This window comes from Bos mutus, chromosome 9 (genome assembly GCF_027580195.1).
Source record: "Bos mutus isolate GX-2022 chromosome 9, NWIPB_WYAK_1.1, whole genome shotgun sequence".
In the NCBI taxonomy this organism is placed as follows: domain Eukaryota; kingdom Metazoa; phylum Chordata; class Mammalia; order Artiodactyla; family Bovidae; genus Bos; species Bos mutus.
In genome coordinates this window covers 41,168,906-41,188,024 of record NC_091625.1, presented here as the reverse complement: position 1 = coordinate 41,188,024, position 19,119 = coordinate 41,168,906, and the positions used below count along the sequence as shown (strand labels likewise).

General features: G+C 41.5%; 2 protein-coding genes across 7 annotated transcripts in view; one reads left to right on the top strand and one right to left on the bottom strand.

The window, feature by feature from the left end:
• The window catches only part of SESN1 (sestrin 1), a 127,373-nt gene extending 121,921 nt beyond the window's left edge, over positions 1–5,452 (bottom strand). Inside the window, exon 1 of the mRNA XM_070376499.1 lies at positions 4,824–5,452. Coding sequence (XP_070232600.1) covers positions 4,824–5,102 — 279 coding nt within the window. The 5' untranslated portion in view covers positions 5,103–5,452. The remainder of the gene's footprint in view (positions 1–4,823) is intronic.
• A 767-nt stretch (positions 5,453–6,219) lies between these two features.
• Positions 6,220–19,119, top strand: part of CEP57L1 (centrosomal protein 57 like 1) — a 98,814-nt gene continuing 85,914 nt past the window's right edge. For 2 of the 6 annotated variants that reach the window (XM_070376503.1, XM_070376502.1), the window contains exon 1: positions 6,220–6,369. Coding sequence is in view for 2 of the 6 variants with exons in the window: in XM_070376501.1 (XP_070232602.1) it covers positions 8,529–8,606 (78 nt within the window). In the remaining 4 variants the exon portion in view is untranslated. Of the gene's footprint in view, positions 6,370–6,477; positions 6,591–8,400; positions 8,607–19,119 lie in introns of those variants that run through there. The other 4 variants (XM_005905843.2, XM_070376504.1, XM_070376501.1 and 1 more) reach the window with 4 other exon arrangements.

Below are 19,119 nucleotides of genomic sequence, written 5' to 3'. Positions count from 1 at the left end.
ACTTCAACTGCAACTTTAACAACTATAAATGTGCACCATACCCAACAGTTAAAGTTTCATTTCTCCCTGGGCAGGTGGGGAGATGCTGCTAACAATCACGTCACTAAATGAAAGTCTCCTCCATCCCACATAACAAAGACAAATACTCTGTTGCATGGTCTAAATTTTCTACCTTAAGCCAAGTTACTTTCAGACAATGTTCATTGCTGGCAGACATATAAGAAAGTCTAAGTTTTCTTTTGTCATGGTACAGAAATGAAAAGGATCAAATGACTATTCTTGAAAAAGTACTTGGCTATTCCAGATACACCTCATGATGTTTTGATGAATATATACACACACATTTTCTCCCTTAATTTCCTGCATCATAAAGACCATAGCTCACAGGTAGACTATACTAGTATAATGGGCCAGTCCATTTCTTTGCTTAGGGAATCAAGCATATCCAAAATGTATTATAGGTTTAACAACAGCACAACTCCTTCTATGAGAACAGAAGACCTTCTTCAAAAGCAGGGAATAAATCTAATTGATCTTTCACTCCTGAGTACACTGCTTAGCAAAGAAGAGCTCTCAAAAATGTGTTGAACAGATTTAAGTATGTTGATTTGAAATCAATAAATTGAGAATAGGAATACAAACAGAGAATGCTACCTCTCAAAGTGCCCATTTTTACATGTTTAATCATTTTGAGTTGAATCCATCCTACCATGTCTCCTTGACAACATGACCTATAGCAATTAAGGGTGCCATCAGGAATAGCTGCAAAAACTGCAAATACAGTTCGGCTTTTGCTGCTTACTAATAAACAACAGAAGGTATTATGGAGCACTACATTACTTGGTTTCCCTTGTGAAGCTAGTGTGGAGAAGTGAAGGTGCAGCATCAAGTATGGACCAGATGATGCTAGGCATTAAGAAGTTTAGATTCTAACCTAAGGGGTTTTCAGGAGGAAAGAAACATGGTCAAATTTCTGTTTTAGATAAAGAGCTCTGCAATTAAAGAGAGGATGGATAGAAAGGTGGAGGACAGGTTAAGTCTGGCAAAGTGAGAGATATCAATGTCAGAAGTAGAACAGTGGTGTCAGGGGCAGAAATCCCTTTAAGAGCTATTTCTAATCAGATTTATCAAAGGCAACTTAATTCAACCTGTGTAAAACAGAACTCATCACTCCCCTAAATTAACCTTCTACCACTCTTGTCTCCTGAAATGACTTAACTATTCACCAAGGAGTTTAAGCTAGAAACTTTAGAGCCATCCTTCATTTTACTTTATCTCCTATATCCAATTAAATACTATATCCAATGGTTTCTAACTCCTAACTACTTCCCAAACCTAGTCACCTTTTCCCACTTTGTCTACTACATCCTACTCCACCATTTTTGCTTTGGACTAATGGCAACCCACTCCAGTGTTCTTGCCTGGAGAATCCCAGGGATGGCGGAGCCTGGTGGCACAGAGTTGGACACGACTGAAGCGACTTAGCAGCAGCAGTGAACAACCTCCTTACTGTTGCACATTCAGTCTTGACCCCTGAAATCCATTCTCCAAATTTCTTCCAAAGTGATGCTTCTAATACACCATGTATCATGTCACCATCTTGCTCAGCGTCCCTCAGTGGCTTCTCATTGTTCCTAGGATGAAGTCTATAACTCTTAACATGGTCTGTTCTCTGGCTCCTGCCTAAAAACAGTAAGAATTCCTAGCTTTATGGTGTTTCTTATTTGCTAGGCACAGTACTCTTGCCTGGAAAATCCCATGGATGGAGGAGCCTGGTGGGCTGCAGTCCATGGGGTCACTAAGAGTCGGACATGACTGAACTACTTCACTTTCACTTTTCACTTTCATGCATTGGAGAAGGAAATGGCAACCCATTCCAGTGTTCTTGCCTGGAGAATCCCAGGGACGGGGGAGCCTGGTGGGCTGCCGTCTCTGGGGTCACACACAGTCGGACACGACTGAAGCGACTTAGCAGTAGGCACTGTGCTATGCTTTGTAAGCATTATTTCATTTTATTCTCTTTGTTAAGCAGGAACTATTCTCATCCTCATTGTGCAGATAAGAAAACTGAGTCAAGGAGAGATTATGTAACTTACCAAAGGTTGTAGAGTTAATAAAGTATTGGAGTCAGCTCTGACTCCTAAGCATGTATTTAAACTTTCACACTCTCCTCAAACTGCATTACTTTCCACTCCTAAATTCACCTGATCTCTTTTACCATGAGGCCTTCACATATATTATTCCCTACATCTGGAATGTCCCCCTCATAATCTCATTTTTGCCTAGATAATACTTATTCATTTCTGCTTAAATGCCATCTCTTCAGGGAAGTCTTCCTATATTATCTAAAATTACATTGTTTGTTTACTTCTTTATGGTCAGTTTCCCTTCAGTAGAATGTCAAAATTGTTACCACTGATTCTCAGTTCTTAGAATGGTATTTAGCAGGGGTTCAATTAACATTTGTTGAATGAAGGCAGCAATGAATGATGTAGGGATGGAAAATCCCATATCTATTAATAGTAACTTCACCTATTCAGACTAAGACACAATATTTATTTAGTAGCTTGCAAGTCCCAGTCAATACTCGTGAGAACTTTTAGCCCTCCTAGGGGAGACAGACACATAAATATGTGATTATAACCCAACATAAGTAAAGCGCCTGTTAGAATTGTGGCTGGAATGACGTACAATAGATGCAGAGATGAAAATGAAGGTATAAACTGACAGGAAAACTTCATAGTAGAGATTCTTGCTTCCTTTTGCAGAATGAATGAGTCTTAAAATACATATCACATAGTCCATGTATTTCATTTATGAAAGGGGAGAGGAAGGACTTCCCTGATGGTCCAGTGGCTAAAACTCTGCATTCTCAATGCAGGGGGCCTGGGTTTAGGTCCCAGTTCAGGGAATTAGATCCCACATGCTTCAAGGAAGACTGAAGGTCCTGAGTGCCACAATGAAGACCCATCCAGACAAATAAATAAATGTTTTTTAAGAAATAAGGAAGAGGACAAGAGTATACATTACATATAGGGCATTTTACATCTCCTTTATAATATTAATTTACTATAATAACACACCTCTGTATTATTATACCCATTTTATAGATGTGGAAATCCAAGCTAAGAGAGGTCAAATAACTCATTCAAGGTTATATAGTATATTAATAAAGGAGGAGAATCTGAGCCCAGGTTTAATACCAGTACCCATTTACTTACCATTATGTCTGTCCTTTGACTTTGTAATCTCCAGAGCCTAATTACTTCAGTTTTCAATCTAACTCTTAACAAAATTGGCTATCTGGTTTCCCATTCTAGTACTTTTTAAAAGTAGCAAAATAAAGCATTCAAGAAGAGGCTGAAATGAAGAATACTGACAGCAAGGGAAGGGACAGAAAAACTATAAAAATTGAACACACAAATTCAAAGTGGATCACAGAGTCCTATACATATATTCCACCCTCAACTGTACAACAGTACGTACTTGATATGCAAAATGATGATCCCATTATGAAAAAAGAAATGGTTGTTGTCGTCACTAAGATAGAGAAATAACTTGATGCTTAAAAGGGTAAACTTCAAGTGCTGGAATAATAATTCCTCTCTAGTAACTCTGGATTTGGAGAAGGAAATGGCAACCCACTCCAGTGTTCTTGCCTGGAGAATCCCGGGGACAGGGGTGCCTGGTGGGCTGCCGTCTATGGGGTCGCACAGAGTTGGACACGACTGAAGCGACTTAGCAGCAGCAGCAGCAGTAACTCTGGATAAATGTAAATTGTAACAATTGTTTCCACTGTTTGTGAAAAAAAATATCTAAGATTTTAAAGAGTCTTTGTTTTATGCACATTATTTTTTTGTTGCTTTAAACTGAATTCAAACCAGAATAGAAAAACTGTTCATCTTAGCTTATATATATATATACCCAAGTAAATCATACATTTAAAAAACTTCTCGTACCATGACTTTGAACACATGTGAATTGAGTAATTTAGACAGAGAAACATAAAGAGCATTTTGACCATTCTTAATTTCCAAAAAACCTTATTTAAAAAAAAAAACCTTCAAATAAAAAAAGATAAACTCAATATGTACAAGCAGAAGGAAACATTCTTAATCTTTTACAACTTAAATAGAAATGTATGTAAGAAAGAAAAGAATCAAACTTAGGCAAACACAGAGAAAGCTAGTTAAGTAATTGACCATAAGAGTCTATCAGTCACTCAACCTGGATCCAATTTTTCAATCTGCAGATGTCAGCTCCTTTACAACATGGGCTTTTATTATTTATATAATTCTTTCTTTCAGAAAAGAAAGGTTGCATTTAGGAAACAGATTCTGGGGTTTTTTGTTTTGTTTTTAAGAACAAGAGAAAATTGTTTCACCAGTTATCTTGAACAAGCTGACTAGGAAACATTTAATATCCTTTATCATTTTAGAAGCTTTTAATAACGTGAAACTTTCCACATAGAACATTGTTTGTAACAATATGAAAAGCATACTGGCTACAGTTTCCAACAACATGTAAAAATGAATGTAAAGAAATGCAAGTATTTACTTGTAATTAACTGTAATTTTCACGTATTTTTCCCAGGAAGAATGCATTTCTGCTAAAACTCTCTAGAAAGACAATACTTATTTAGTTGTACTTGAAAATTAGTTCACCTTGTCCAATTTTAACCCCAATTTAAACGTTTTACAGAACACTCTAAATTTAAGGTAATTCAAATATAACAACTTACTTGAAGCAATTACAAAGTGATTATCTGCAAGTAAACGTCACTGTACTAGATAAACAGTTGTACTTAAAATGCTCTTTCTTACCTGGACGCTCTTCAGGATGAACTCACTTTTCTCTCTCACATCTTTAAAGGGACACCTCTTAGAAAGCATAAGCAGATGAGCAAGAAGCTTATTCAATCCATCCAAAGAAACCGCATTTGAAAGGCCGTCTGCTGGACGATAAGGTGTCTCTTTCACCAAACGAAGACACTCGGTTTTTCTCACAATGATTTGCCTAATGTTTTCCAGAGCTGTCTCTCTAGTAGTTGAATCTCTACTGCACAGTCCATCCCATCTCACTTCATTCTCTCTTTCAGCCATGACAACCGTGGAGTTTTTTCTTTGCCGTCTTCAGTTAACTTTCAGCATGCCCCCCAAAGCACTTTATATTTTTAAAACGAGAAATATAAGAATGAAATCAGAGAACTAGAATCGTCATGAAAAAACACGTCTGGGTGACATTTGGAACCAGAAGCGTCTCTTCGAGCTACAAGACAGAGCTCGCCCTCTCCTACCCAGAGGGGCAGTCTTCTGGCCAGAGACTGGAAAAAAAAGTTGGCAAGTTGAAACCTTACAGCGCTGGCTTTGCTGCACAGCCAGTGTCGGGAAAGTGTTCTTCTGCGACCCGCGGGGTCAGCGGATATCCTCACGTTGAGGAGCTGTCAAACCCGTGCTCTGCCCAAAAAGGCTGGTAACAGTTGAACGCTCTCCAGCCATTCGGTGTTTTTTGTCAGTGCAGCCACGGTGTTCTCGGGAGCGTTCCCACCCCGCCCCTCCTCCGGCACCAGTCCCCGCCTTCTGCAGCTCCTCCCTCTCGGCCGGGCGCTGGCTGGGAAGGCTTGCGGAACCCTGGCTCGCTGGCCGCCACGGCCAGAGACCCTGACGCTCCCGGGGGGCGGCAGCCCTGTGCAGCCGCTGTCTCTGTAGCGTTGGAGGAAAAGCGTCTCCTGCTCTGTCGGTTCCGGGTGCCCTGGACAGACGCCGCTTCTGTTCCAATCCTTGCGTCCACCGCCCACCGCCTCCAAAGCCAGACGGGCACAGGGCAGCCCCGCAATCCCCGAGCACAGGGCTGGGCCGCGAAGCTGGCGGAGCTGCGGGGTCCGCGGCGCAGAGCCCGCCCCTTCGCCCAGCCTCATCTGTGGGGCTCGGCCCAGAGGGCGGGAGCGGGGAGGGAAGATGGGGTCCTCACCCCCCAGCCCCTCCCCTTTCTCCTCCCGGCACAAACCAGGAGCCGCCCCTGCCCCTGCGCCCTCTTCCCCGCCCTAGTAGACGCGACCCGCGGAGGCAAAGCCATTGGAAAAAGCCCCGCCCACCCACAGGCTACCTCCAGACCCCAGGTCCGCGCGCGGCCGCCAACCGCTGCCGGTTGCTACGCAAGCGTGACAGCAAGCAAGGCGCATGCGCTTTAATAGGCACTTAATCTGCGCCGGGCAGCGTTTTCAATCCCCTGGCGTTTGGCTTCTTTGGACCGAAAAAGGGGAAAAAAAGAAAGTAAGGGGAGGTTGAAGTACCTATCACAGACAACACAAACAGGGAAAAGAAAGTGTGCACAGACGTACACCTGGAAGTGCCTGAATCTAAGTTTAAGGTCAGTCTAAAAATAAGAACGCTGTCTTTATTACGCCAAACCCCAGATTTAAAGAAGCAGGGCGTGCTCGCATTGACTTCTGGGAAAGGTAGTTTGGGTGCTGTCTGCGCCTTTCGTTTGCGACAAAAACTACAGCCCCCAAGAGCCACTGCGACATTGCCTTTGGCGGCCTGCTAGCCAACGGTTAGCGCTGACGAGGATTGACTGAGAGCGTCGGCTTGGTGAGCACTGTGGGCTTGGCTGCCACTTTTCCTTGACAGATTTTTTCCCTTCCTCCATTTCCTCTAGTTTAGAAACCGAGCCATCTAGGACTGTAAGCTTTAGTCCAGGGACTTCTATGAGTAATCTACGTTGGGAAGGACTAGTCCGGGTGCCCAGTTCTCCCGCGTCGAGGAGAGAATTTGGGAATGGTCGCTACCCTGAGGGTCGGAGGGTGCGGCGTAAGGCCAGACAAGGGGGATGCTGTGGAAACCGGTGCTCCACGCTGCTGCCTCTGCTTCCGTCCTGCCAAGCGGGCTCGCGCGTGATGGACTGGGTATCCCTGTGCAATTGCGGGCTTTGTTTGCCATTGTGCAGGGGTGTTCTGTGCTTTACTTGCTGAAATTTTTGACATCCCAAGCCAGGCATTCAAAGAGAGCTGTCAAATCCATTTTGTATGAGACTCAATGGGAAAGAATCCCTGGTATTCCTAAATATGAATTTTTGCAGGCCTTAAGGATACCGTATGAAAATAATCTCCAAAATTGAGTATGTTTTAAAGATTCAATCGTTTGTTTACAAGTTACCATTTGAGTCATTCCTCTAGAGGAAGGTCAACGTTTGAACGGTTGTCAGTGGTTGTTCAACCCACTTCAGTACTCTTGCCTGGAAAATCCCATGGATGGAGGAGCCTGATGGGCTGCCGTCTAAGGGGTCGCACAGAGTCGGACACGACTAAAGCGACTTACAGCAGCAGCAGCAGTGGTTGTTCAGTCGCTCCGTCTTTTTGACTCTGCGACCCCATGGACAGCTGCACGCCAGGCAATGGACTGATAACCAAATTAGATTTTAACTGTTTAAAGTTGCAGAATAGATGTATCTCTAAAAATTTAGCCTTGTTAGGTACTAAATATACAACAGTGGAAAAGACATCTAATTAATGGTTAAACACACAGTATACACATTAAACATACAGCACTATGACATATTATTGGGATGGACAGAAAAAAGATCACTTAGCCAAGTTTTGGAAAGTTAGGGAAATCTTCATCGCGGGGAAAGAGGGCCAGAAGAACAGCATATGGTGAAGCCCTGAGCAAAAGAGAGAGAAGGTAATTTCAGGAAACTGCAATAAGCCGAGGTCGTATATATTTTGGAATAGATATCTTTTTGTATATTGATGTATTTTCAAGCAGCAAGTAGAATGGTACTGTGAATTTTCCAGATGGTTTCTGAAAGTGACCTATCTTTGAAAAGAGTTCTGATGAATTGGTTTAATTTGGGAAGCCTTCAACATTCTGAGATTACTGGTTTAAATCAAATTTTTTTAAAAAAGAGAACTTATGAGTATGGTTCAGAATCCAAAAAAGCTGTTTTTTTCTTTTCTTTTTGACGGACTCATCCTCCTTTGTTCAACCCACAAAGTGTAGGGTAGTTTCTTAAGTCCAAGTCTCCTTTTTACTGTGTAATTGAATATGATCTCATTCGTAGCTGTGGTTTCACCACCACTTATGACTCTTAAATGTATAACTCCATCCAGCTTTACCTTTGAGCTTTGTTATATGCATTTCCAAGATAGGTCTTGGATAGCTCACAAGCACTTCAAACTCAGCAGGCCTAAAACCAAATGCATGGTTATCACCTCTGATTGTTCTCCAGTGTTCCATATTTCGCTTTAGGATAATTCCAACCACTTGTGATGAAAATTTGAAATCTAATCTTTATTCTTGGTTTCTTAATGTGCTTCTGCCTCACTGTGCCTCACTGTTTACACTGTTCATTGAGCCCAGGGTAGGCAAGGCACGAGCAGGAAAGCTGGAAGAAAGCTCAAGGAGCCATAGAAACTACAGATACGTTTATTCTCTCCTGACTGGCGTAGCAACCATAACAGCAGACGCACTGGATTCTCTCATGGTTGACCCGGTGGACACAGCTATAATGTAGCTGCAACGGCTTTTCAGATGGAGCTTATATGTGTTTACAGAGCAAAAAGTGGCTGGTGGCCAAGCGGGTACATCTTGACCTGCATGTGCACTGCTGTAAGTGATCTCAGCTGTTACATAACCATGTATTTACGAAACATGGGGCAATAGCGAGAGGCCGTGGAGGCAAGAGAGCTTGACCACCACCATCTTGGTTAATTTGCTCCTACACCTTCATACATGTGTAGCCAGATTATTGTTAAGTCTTATCGATTTTATCTCCCAAACACCCGTCAAATCCATCCTTTTCCCTGCATCTACATAAGCAGTCTTTTCTAAACTGCCATAATCTCTTACCAAAACCATTGCAATAGTGATTATTCAGCCTGGGGTTTCTCCATTGGTTCTCCACACAGCAGCCAGAATAATCTTTTTGAAATGTAAATTTCTCTTAAAACTATGTAGTGATGTCTTACTTTAATCTTAAAGGCAAAGTTTCTTTATAAAGCCTAATGTCATTTGGCCCCTTTCCACCTCACCTAGCATACCACTCTCCAACTTTATGTGCTTCAGTCATACAGATCTTTCAGTCGCTGGTTCTCCTATTCCTTTTTATCCATTTGTTCACTCAACAACTATCTGTTGAGTACCTACTATGTAATAGGACATTGATGTTATACTACTGAGCACAATGTACAAAAGTCCTTACTCATAATTTTGCATTCTAGTAAGGAGATATAGACAATAAATATGTGACATATTGGGAGTGAAAACAAATGCAGTGGAGAAAAAGAAGAACCAACTCAGAAGGGGAATGGAGAGTGCCAGGTTTTGGGGGGCAAGTTTCACTTTTAAATAAGGTGGTCAGAGAAGACCTAATCAAGAAGCAGACATTTGAGGGGATCTGAAATAGGAGGAGAAAGTCATGCAGAGGCCTGAAGTAAGAATGTTTCTATGAAGAGAACAGCCAGTACAAAGACGTGCAGGTCTTCGCATTTGACAAATAGCAGTGTGGCAAGAGAGAATAGCATGAGGTCACAGAGGAAGGAGGTCATATAGATGACTGAAAGAAATTTTGACTTGTTTGATTGAGACAGGAAGCTGTTGGAACGTTTTGAGCAGATGGGTTGCATAATCTGACTTTTTAAATTGATTACTTCTTTTAAATTGTGTTGATCGTGGACCACAGAGAAGCAAGGGCAGAAGCAGAGACACTAACAGTAAGCTAAGATAATTGTCCAGGTGAAAAATGTCAGTAGTAGTGGGCCAGGGTAGTAACAGTAGAGGCAGAGGGAAGAGGCCAGAGTCTGGATGTATTATGAAGTAGAGCCAACAGGTTTGCTGACAGATTGGCTATGAGGTTTTGAGAGTAAAAGAGTCAAAGATAATTACAGTTTTTTAGCTTGAGCAACTAGAAGGAAGGAATTGCCAATGTAATGGGAAAGTCTCCAGATTTGTGTTTGGGGGTAAATGGGTAGATCAGGAGTTTAGTTAGGCTATTTTATGTTTGAGATGACTCTAAGATTTTACAGTAGAGATATGGAGTAGTCAGTTTGGTAAATGAGTCTGGAGATGAGGGTAAAGATCTGGCTGTAGATACAATTTTGGATTTCACAGTAGTTCCCTGCCCGTCTGCCCCCACCCCCCAGTAGTGTTTTGATAGTAGATAAAGACTGAGAATAGTTGATATCACAGAAAGGCACTCCATGGAGTCTGGGTCAATTTGGAGTTACCTGCAACTGATGACTATGCGAGAGTGGCCAGTGAACAGAGAGAAAAACCTAGAGCATGACATCCTAGAAGCCAAGTGAAAGTGGCTGAGGAGGAAGGAATGCTATGTTAAATGCTGCTTTAAGTCAAGTGGTATAAGGATAACTGATCCCTGCATACAGCAACATGGAGTTCACTGAGGATCTTGAAAGCCAGAAGGGTGTTTTATTTAAGAGAGAATAGAAGAAGAGCTGGGCTTCCTGATAGCTCAGTAGGTAAAGAATCCACCTGCAGTGCGGCAGACTGCAGATCGATTCCTGGGTCAGGAAGATCCACTGAAAAAGGGATAGGCTACCCACTCCAGTATTCTTGGGCTTCCCTTGTAGCACAGCTGATAAAGAATCCGCCTGCAATGTGGGAGACCTGGGTTCAATCCCTGGGTTGGGAAGATCCCCTGGAGCAAGGGAAAGGTTACCCACTCCAGTATTCTGGCCTGGAGAATTCCATGAACTCTATCGTCCATGGGGTCACAAAGAATCCGACACAACTGAGCAACTTTCAGGAGAAGAGCTAGAGACACTGAATATGGATGCAGCATCTCTGGTACCATTTTCTTTGTCCAGCAACAAAGACTCTCTGACTCCTGTGCTTAGATCTGGAGTGAAATATCACTTTCTCAGAGAAGGTTATGGGCTTCCTTGATAGCTCAGACGCTAAAGAATCTGCCTGCAATGCAGGAGACCTGGGTTTGATCCCTGAGTCAGGAAGATCCTCTGGAGAAAGGGAATGGCTACCCAATCCAGTAATCTTGGGGTTTCTCTGGTGACTGAGACCATAAAGAATCTGCATGCAATGTGGGAGACCTGGGTTCGATCCTTGGGTCAGGAAATTTACCTTATTTGATTAAATGCCCCTATTACATACTCTTATTGTGCCCTATACCTTTACTTGCTGCTGCTACTGCTAAGTCACTGCAGTTGTGTCCAACTCTGTGCGACCCTATGGACAGCAGCCCACCAGGCTCCTCCATCCATAGGATTCTCTAGGCAAGAATACTGGAGTGGGTTGCCATTTCCTTCTCCACCTTTACTTGCTAGTAAGTTACAAATGTAGTTTTAAAGTTGTTAGTATGATAATTTGATTGAAATATGTCTGCTTCTAAGTGTTAGCAAGCAGGAGTAGCAGCTGTGCCAGTTTTTGCAAATCACCTCCAGCTCTGAGTACAGTACCTCACAGAATGAACTTACTAAATATTTGAAAGAATGGAAAGATGCTCAACATCACTCATTATCAGAGAAATGCAAATCAAAACCACTATGAGGTACCATTTCACACCAGTCAGAATGGCTGCGATCCAAAAGTCTACAAATAATAAATGCTGGAGAGGGTGTGGAGAAAAGGGAACCCTCTTACACTGTTGGTGGGAATGCAAACTAGTACAGCCACTATGGAGAACAGTGTGGAGATTCCTTAAAAAACTGGAAATAGAACTGCCTTATGATCCAGCAATCCCACTGCTGGGCATACACATTGAGGAAACCAGAAGGGAAAGAGACACGTGTACCCCAATGTTCATCGCAGCACTGTTTATAATAGCCAGGACATGGAAGCAACCTAGTTGTCCATCAGCAGATGAATGGATAAGAAAGCTGTGGTACATATACACAATGGAGTATTATTCAGCCATTAAAAAGAATACATTTGAATCAGTTCTAATGAGGTGGATGAAACTGGAACCTATTATACAGAGTGAAGTAAGCCAGAAGGAAAAACATAAATACAGTATACTAATGCATATATATGGAATTTAGAAAGATGGTAACAATAACCCGTGTATGCGAGAGACAGCAAAAGAGACACTGATGTATAGAACAGTCTTATGGACTCTGTGGGAGAGGGAGAGGGTGGGAAGATTTGGGAGAATGACATTGAAACATGTAAAATATCATGTAAGAAACGAGTTGCCAGTCCAGGTTCGATGCACGATACTGGATGCTTGGGGCTAGTGCACTGGGACGACCCAGAGGGCTGGTATGGGGAGGGAGGAGGGAGGAGGGTTTAGGATGGGGAACACATGTATACCTGTGATGGATTCATTTTGATATTTGGCAAAACTAATACAATTATGTAAAGTTTAAAAATAAAATAAAATTAAAAAAAAAAAAGAATGGAAGAAAAATGTTAATGTCAGAATTTTCAAAGGTGTTGCATATTTATCTGTTCACAAAAACATGAGATAATTAATGAATGGAAGAAGGTATTTTATAATGCAACATTTTAGAAAAGTAGTCTTAACAGAGCAAACTTTTATTGCTAGTAAATTGTAGTGTTCACCCTCCTGAAATTGGATTTGGTAATAATTTTTACCATGTTCCTACGTATCTCATCCTGTTATAAGATAGTCACATGTATTTATAGTATAGAGTAGAGGATGGGGCTTCTCAGGTAGCCCTAAGTGGAAAAGAATCCTCTTGCCAGTGCAGGAGATACAAGGGATGTGGGTTCAATCCCTGGGTTGGAAAGATCCCCTAGAGTAGGAAATGGTAACCCACTCCAGTATTCTGGAAAATTCCATGGACAGAGAAGCCTGGTGGGCTACAGTCCATGAGCTCGCGAAGAGTCCGGCATGACTGAACACAAAGTAGAGGATATGTAGAGGAGTTCCTGCTTTAAATGAACAGTACTCTAGTCAAGGAAAAGGCTGAATGGCTGTACTCCAACAAGAGGCCTTCACTATGAAATTCATTAAAAAACCACGGCTCCTAAGTCTTTTTTTTTTAAACAGGTATACCTGTTTTTATTGTTCCTCACAAGTAATGCTTTTTTATTTATTTATTTTTTTTACAAATTGGACATTTATATACTTGCCCAACATTGTATTGGGCAAGTACATCGGCACAATTTTTTCTACAGCATTTGCTAACTTCATGTCTCTGTCACATTGTGGTAATTGTTGCAGTATTTAAAATCATTATTATTATATTTGTTATTCTGATCTGTGATCAGTGTTTTTTTAAAATAAATTTATTTATTTTAATTGGAGGGTAATTACTTTATAATATTGTGGTGGTTTTTGCCATACATTGACATGAATCAGCTACAGGTGCACATTGGCCCCCCGTCCTGAACCCCCCTCTCACCTCCCTCCCCACCCCATTCCTTTGGGTTGTCCTAGAGCACAGGCTTTGAGTGCCCTGCTTCATGCATCAAACTTGCACTGGCCATCTGTTTTACATATGGTAATATACATGTTTCAGTGCTATTCTCTGAAATCATCCCACACTTGCCTTCTCCCATATAGTCCAAAAGTCTGTTCTTTACATCTGTGTCTCTTTTGCTGCCTTGCACCTAGGATCGTCATTACCGTTTTGTAAATTCCATACATATGCGTTAATATACTCTATTGGTGTTTCTCTTTCTGCCTTACTTCACTCCATATACTAGGTTCCAGGTTCATCCACCTCATTAGAATTGACTCAAATGTGTTCTTTTTTATAACTGAGTAAAATTCCATTGTGTTTATGTACCACAACTTCCTTATCCATTCATCTGTCAATGGACAAGACATCTAGGTTGCTTCCATGTCGTAGCTATTGTAAACAGTGCTGCAATGAACATTGAGGTACATGTGTCTCTCTCAATTCTGGTTTTCTCGGTGTATATGCTGAGCAATGGGATTGTTGGGTTGTATGGCATTTCTGTTTCCAGTGTTATAAGGAATCTCCACACTGTTCTCCATAGTGGCTGTACCAGTTTGAATTCCCACCAACAGTGTAAGAGGGTTCCCTTTTCTCCACACCCTCTCCAGCATTTACTATTTGTAGACTTTTTGATGGTGGCCATTCTGACCAGCATGAGATGATACCTCATAGTGGTTTTGATTTGCATTTCTTTAATAATGAGTGATGTTGAGCATCTTTTCATGTGTTTGTTAGCCATCTGTATGTCTTCTTTGGAGAAATGTCTGTTTAGTTCTTTGGTCCACTTTTTGATTGGGTTGTTCATTTTTCTAGTATTGAGCTGCATGAGCTGCTTGTATATTTTGGAGATTAATTCTTTGTCAGTTGTTTCGTTTGCTATTATTTTCTCCCATTCTGAAAGCTGCCTTTTCACCTTGCTTATCATTTCCTTTGTTGTGCAAAAGCTTTTAAGTTTAATTAGGTTCCATTTGTTTATTTTTGTTTTTATTTCCATTACTCTGGGAGGTGGTTCATAGAGGATCTTGCTGTGATTTATGTCAGAGAGTATAATGCCTATGTTTTCCTCTAAGAGTTTTATAGTTTCTGGTCTTACATTTAGATCTTTAATCCATTTTGTGTTTATTTTGTGTATGTTGTTAGTGTTCTAGTTTCATTCTTTTACATGTGGTTGACCAGTTTTCCTAGCACCACTTGTTAAAGAGATTGTCTTTTCTCCATTGTATATTTTTGCCTCCTTTGTCAAAGATAAGGTGTCCATAGGTGCATGGATTTATCTCTGGGCTTTATACAAGGCTCCTAAGTCTTGTGCACTTACAAACACAGTCTTGGTAAGTGCACCAGAGTTTGTGAGATACATATACACACTTGACTGATGAATTTATTAGGATGCCAAATTATTGATATACTTTGAGATATTTGTCAAGTAGATAGCATACTGATTCTCTGAGTAAGGGGTTTTCTCTGTAGGAAAATTATATGAGAAATCACCAGGTTGCTTAGGAGCTTAGAATCGGAACAAAGGAAATTAGATATATGTTGTGGTCACTTGGTAACATTAAGCTATGAGAACCTCTACAGCAGAACTTCAGATTGCCTCCAGTTTTTGCCTCTCTAGGCTGCTTTTTCCATTCTTTGACAACTCTTCTTTTTGATGAAAACATTCTGTCTTTAAATATATTGAAACATTTATATTGTAACCTAGTCTCTAGTCTTGGAGCCATTCTGTCTGTATAGGCCAACTTTGCATATATCTGCTCTGGTCCGTTATGTACGGATTGATAGTTTAGCCTTCAGAGGGTAATCTTATTTCTAAGTTTTCATAGGCCCCATGTTTCATATGGGGATACATTTTGAGCTCAGCAGTGAGGTCTGAGCTAGAGATGTATATTTGGAAATTATTAGAATATTTTGTTTTATTTTGCTTTTAACCTACCATGTCTATGTGCTTCTGTGTTTCAGGCACTCTCTTAAATGCTTTGCACATGTATTATTTTACCCTTGCATAGCTTAAAAAAAAATGCTAGAGTTGATCCAAAGCTTACTCATAACCATTGTGTTTCAGTTTCAGTTCAGTGGCTCAGTCATGTCCAACTCTTTGTGACCCCATGAATCGCAGCTCGTCAGGCCTCCCTGTCCATCACCAACTCCCGGAGTTCACTCAGACTCACGTCCATCGAGTCAGTGATGCCATCCAGCCATCTCATCCTCTGTCGTCCCCTTCTCCTCCTGCCCCCAATCCCTCCCAGCATCAGAATCTTTTCCAGTGAGTCAACTCTTTGCATGAGGTGGCCAAAGTACTGGAGTTTCAGCTTTAACATTATTCCTTCCAAAGAAACCCAGGGCTGATCTCCTTCAGAATGGACTGGCTAGATCTCCTTGCAGTCCAAGGGGCTCTCAAGAGTCTTCTCCAACACCACAGTTCAAAAGCATCAATTCCGTGTTATACTCTAACCATGGGAACAACTCAATTGGCTATGGTGAAAATGTAGAATAAGAGCCAGGATAGTCTGAAACTGGGCTTCCCAGGTGGCTCAGTGGTAAAGAATCTGCCTGCCAATGCAGGAGACACAGGAGACATGGGCTCAATCCCTGACTCTTCCTTGGAGGAGGAAATGGCAAACCATTCCAGTATTCATAGACAGACTACAATCCATGGGGTTGCAAGGAGTCAGACATGACTGAGCATGACACAAGCATGAGTGAGAGTCTGAAACTCACCAGAGAAGAAAGAGAATAACCCAGAAATGGGCAACCAGGAATTTGCAAATTTCAAGAAGAAATGACTAGTCAACTTGTAGAATGCTACTAACATTTCTAGAGAGCTAAAATTACTGAATGGTTTGACAGTAGGTTTCCCTAGTGGTTCACACGGTAGAGCATGTCTGCAATGCAGGAGACCCGGGTTCAATTCCTGGGTTGGGAAGATCCCCTGGAGAAGGAAATGGCAGCCCACTCCAGTATTCTTGCCTGGAAAATCCCATGGACCGCAGAGCCTGATAGGCTACTGTCCATGGGGTCGCAAAGAGTTGGACACGACTGAGCGACTTCACTTTCACTTTGACAGTAGGCAGTCTCTGTTATCCTGCAGTGTATGCATCTGGCATATATTCCCATATCAGTATTGAATTATTAATATTCAATATTGAGCTCAAGAAATATTGAGCTTCCCTGGTGGCTCAGGGCTAAAGAATCTGCCTGCAATGCAGCAGACACAGGAGATGCGGATTCAGTCCCTGGCTCAGGAAGATTGCCTGGAGAAGGAAATGGCAACCCACTCTGGTATTCTTGCATAGAAAATCCCTTAGGGTCGCAAAGAGTTGGACGTGACTGAGCACGCACGCATGCTGAATTGAGATAAAGATTGACTGACTTAGGATGGCCTATAGTATAAAACCATAGCAGCTCTCTGAATATAGGAGAGTCTCTCCTAAAGGACTGACGTTTCTCTTATTCAGCTCTTCCAAAAATGTAGGTTCCAGATCAGGAAACCACAGCTTGGGTAAAATGATTTAACTAGGTGGGGATAGGTAACCCTGGATCCTTCTGGGCTTCTCTTTCATAGGTTTAGTCTTTAAGGAGGGGTTATGGTAAGCATGGATTCTTATTTACCAGTTGTGGGTAGATCAGGAACTATCATAGAATAGGGCCTAAAAGCCCCAGAGAGAAAAATCCTAACTTTTAAGATTCACTGCCTGATTTCTGTTTTGATGTCTGTGTTTTCTTCTAGTTTATTATCTTCTGGCCTTGGTAAAGTTTTATTTAAATATTATAACTTTATCTTTGCTGTATCAAGATATATAAGGGAGTCATAATTATAGATCTAACAAGGCACGAGCATTATAAGGAGAGCAACACTCTTCTCCCAACAAAGCCAGTGAGGAGGGACAGTGATAATGAGATCTCCAAGGGGAAAGTCAATATTGAAGACAAGAACTGGAGCTCATGGATTTAACTCATAAATTGCCCTTCTGTGTGTAGAGATTCTTCTTTCATTGTCAACCTTAGATCTCAGTTTTATTTATTAAAGAAAGCAATGCCATTTTCCTTCATCAGTTACATCAGTGACCTTTTTCATTGTTGGGGAATGGAAAAATGAAAGCCCAGTATTTGCATTCATTTGTTCAGTTGACGAGGATTCGATCCCTGGATAGGGAAGATCCCCTGGAGAAGGAAATGGCAACCCACTCCGGTATTCTTGCCTGGAAAATCCCATGAACAGAGGAGCCTGGTGGGCTATAGTCCATGGAGTCGAAAAGAGTCAACATGACTTAGTGACTAAACAGCACTTCAGTATTTATTGAAAACCTAGTATGGCCACACTCTATGTTTGGCAATGAGTATACAGCAGCATAGGCTTTCCTGATAGCTCAGCTGGTAAAAAATCCACCTGCAACGCAGGAGATCCCGGTTCGATTCCTGGGTTGGGAAGATCCCCTGGAGAAGGGATAGGCTACTCACTCCAGTATTCTTGGGTTTCCCTGATGGCTCAGTCCAGAGAGTTGAAATAACTTTCCCCATAACACACAGCTAATAAATGGCAGGCCCAGAATTGGAATCCATACCTATCTGCCTCCTGATAAAGAACTTAGTGGTAACTTTTTTCTCATTGCAGATTTTTTTCTTTTCTTTTTTTTGGTCCTAAGTATAGAGCTCAAATACCAAATTAGAGCTCAGATGTTCATTCAGCCTTCCCTAAAGAAAAGCTTTCTACTTTCTTGAGGTGCCACCTCATCAGTTCCAGTTGTTTAGCCTCTTCTTTACAGTTATGCTTAAAATGAAAGAATCATAACTTAAGCTGAATTCTTTATCCTTTGTACCCTTATTGTGTTTAATATCTCACTGTCAGAAAGCCTCAAGGGTCTTAACTTTTAATAGTAGCCCAGCTCAAGCTTTAACAGGGCTGAATTAACAACTCCTGATATCCATCACAGTGCAGTTTTTGAATTTTATCCATAAAAACAGATCGCAGCTGTGGCCTGAGCTCTTCTTTTTTTGTGTAATTTTTAGCAAGTCTCTTGGTCTTTCTGGGCCTCAGAGACATTGGCTGTAAAATGAGGGGAGATGGACTATATATTTTTTTCTTTTTTTCTTAACAAAGTCCATAATTTGCATTAGGGTTCACACTTGTACATGTTATGGATTTTGACGAATGCATAATGTCATTTATCTGTCATTGCAGTATCATATAGAATACTTTCACTGCCCTAAAAATTCCCTGTGCTCCAATCTTTTCACACTTCCCTCTCTCTCCTGCAGTGCAGGAGACCTGGGTTCAATCCCTGGCTTGGGTAGATCCCCTGGTAGAAGGGAATGGCAACCCACTACAGTATTCTTGCCTGGAGAATCCCATGGACTGAGGAGCCTGGTGGGCTACAGTCCATAGGGTTGCAAAGAGTCGGGCATGACTGAACGACTAACACTTTCTCCCTCCCTGAACCCCTGGCAACCACTGATCTTTATACTATCTGTATAGCTTTGCTGTTTCAAAATGTCACGTGGTTGGAATCATACAGTATGTAGCTTTTTCAAACTGGCTTCTTTCACTTAGCAAATATACTACATTTAAAGCTCCTCCATGTTTTTTTCATGGCTTGATAGCTTGTTTATTTTTATCACTGAATAATATTTCATTGTGTGGTTGTAGTTTATCTATTTGCCTGTTGAAGGACATCTTAGTTGCTTCTAGTTTTTGTCAGTCATGAGTAAAGATGCTGTGAACA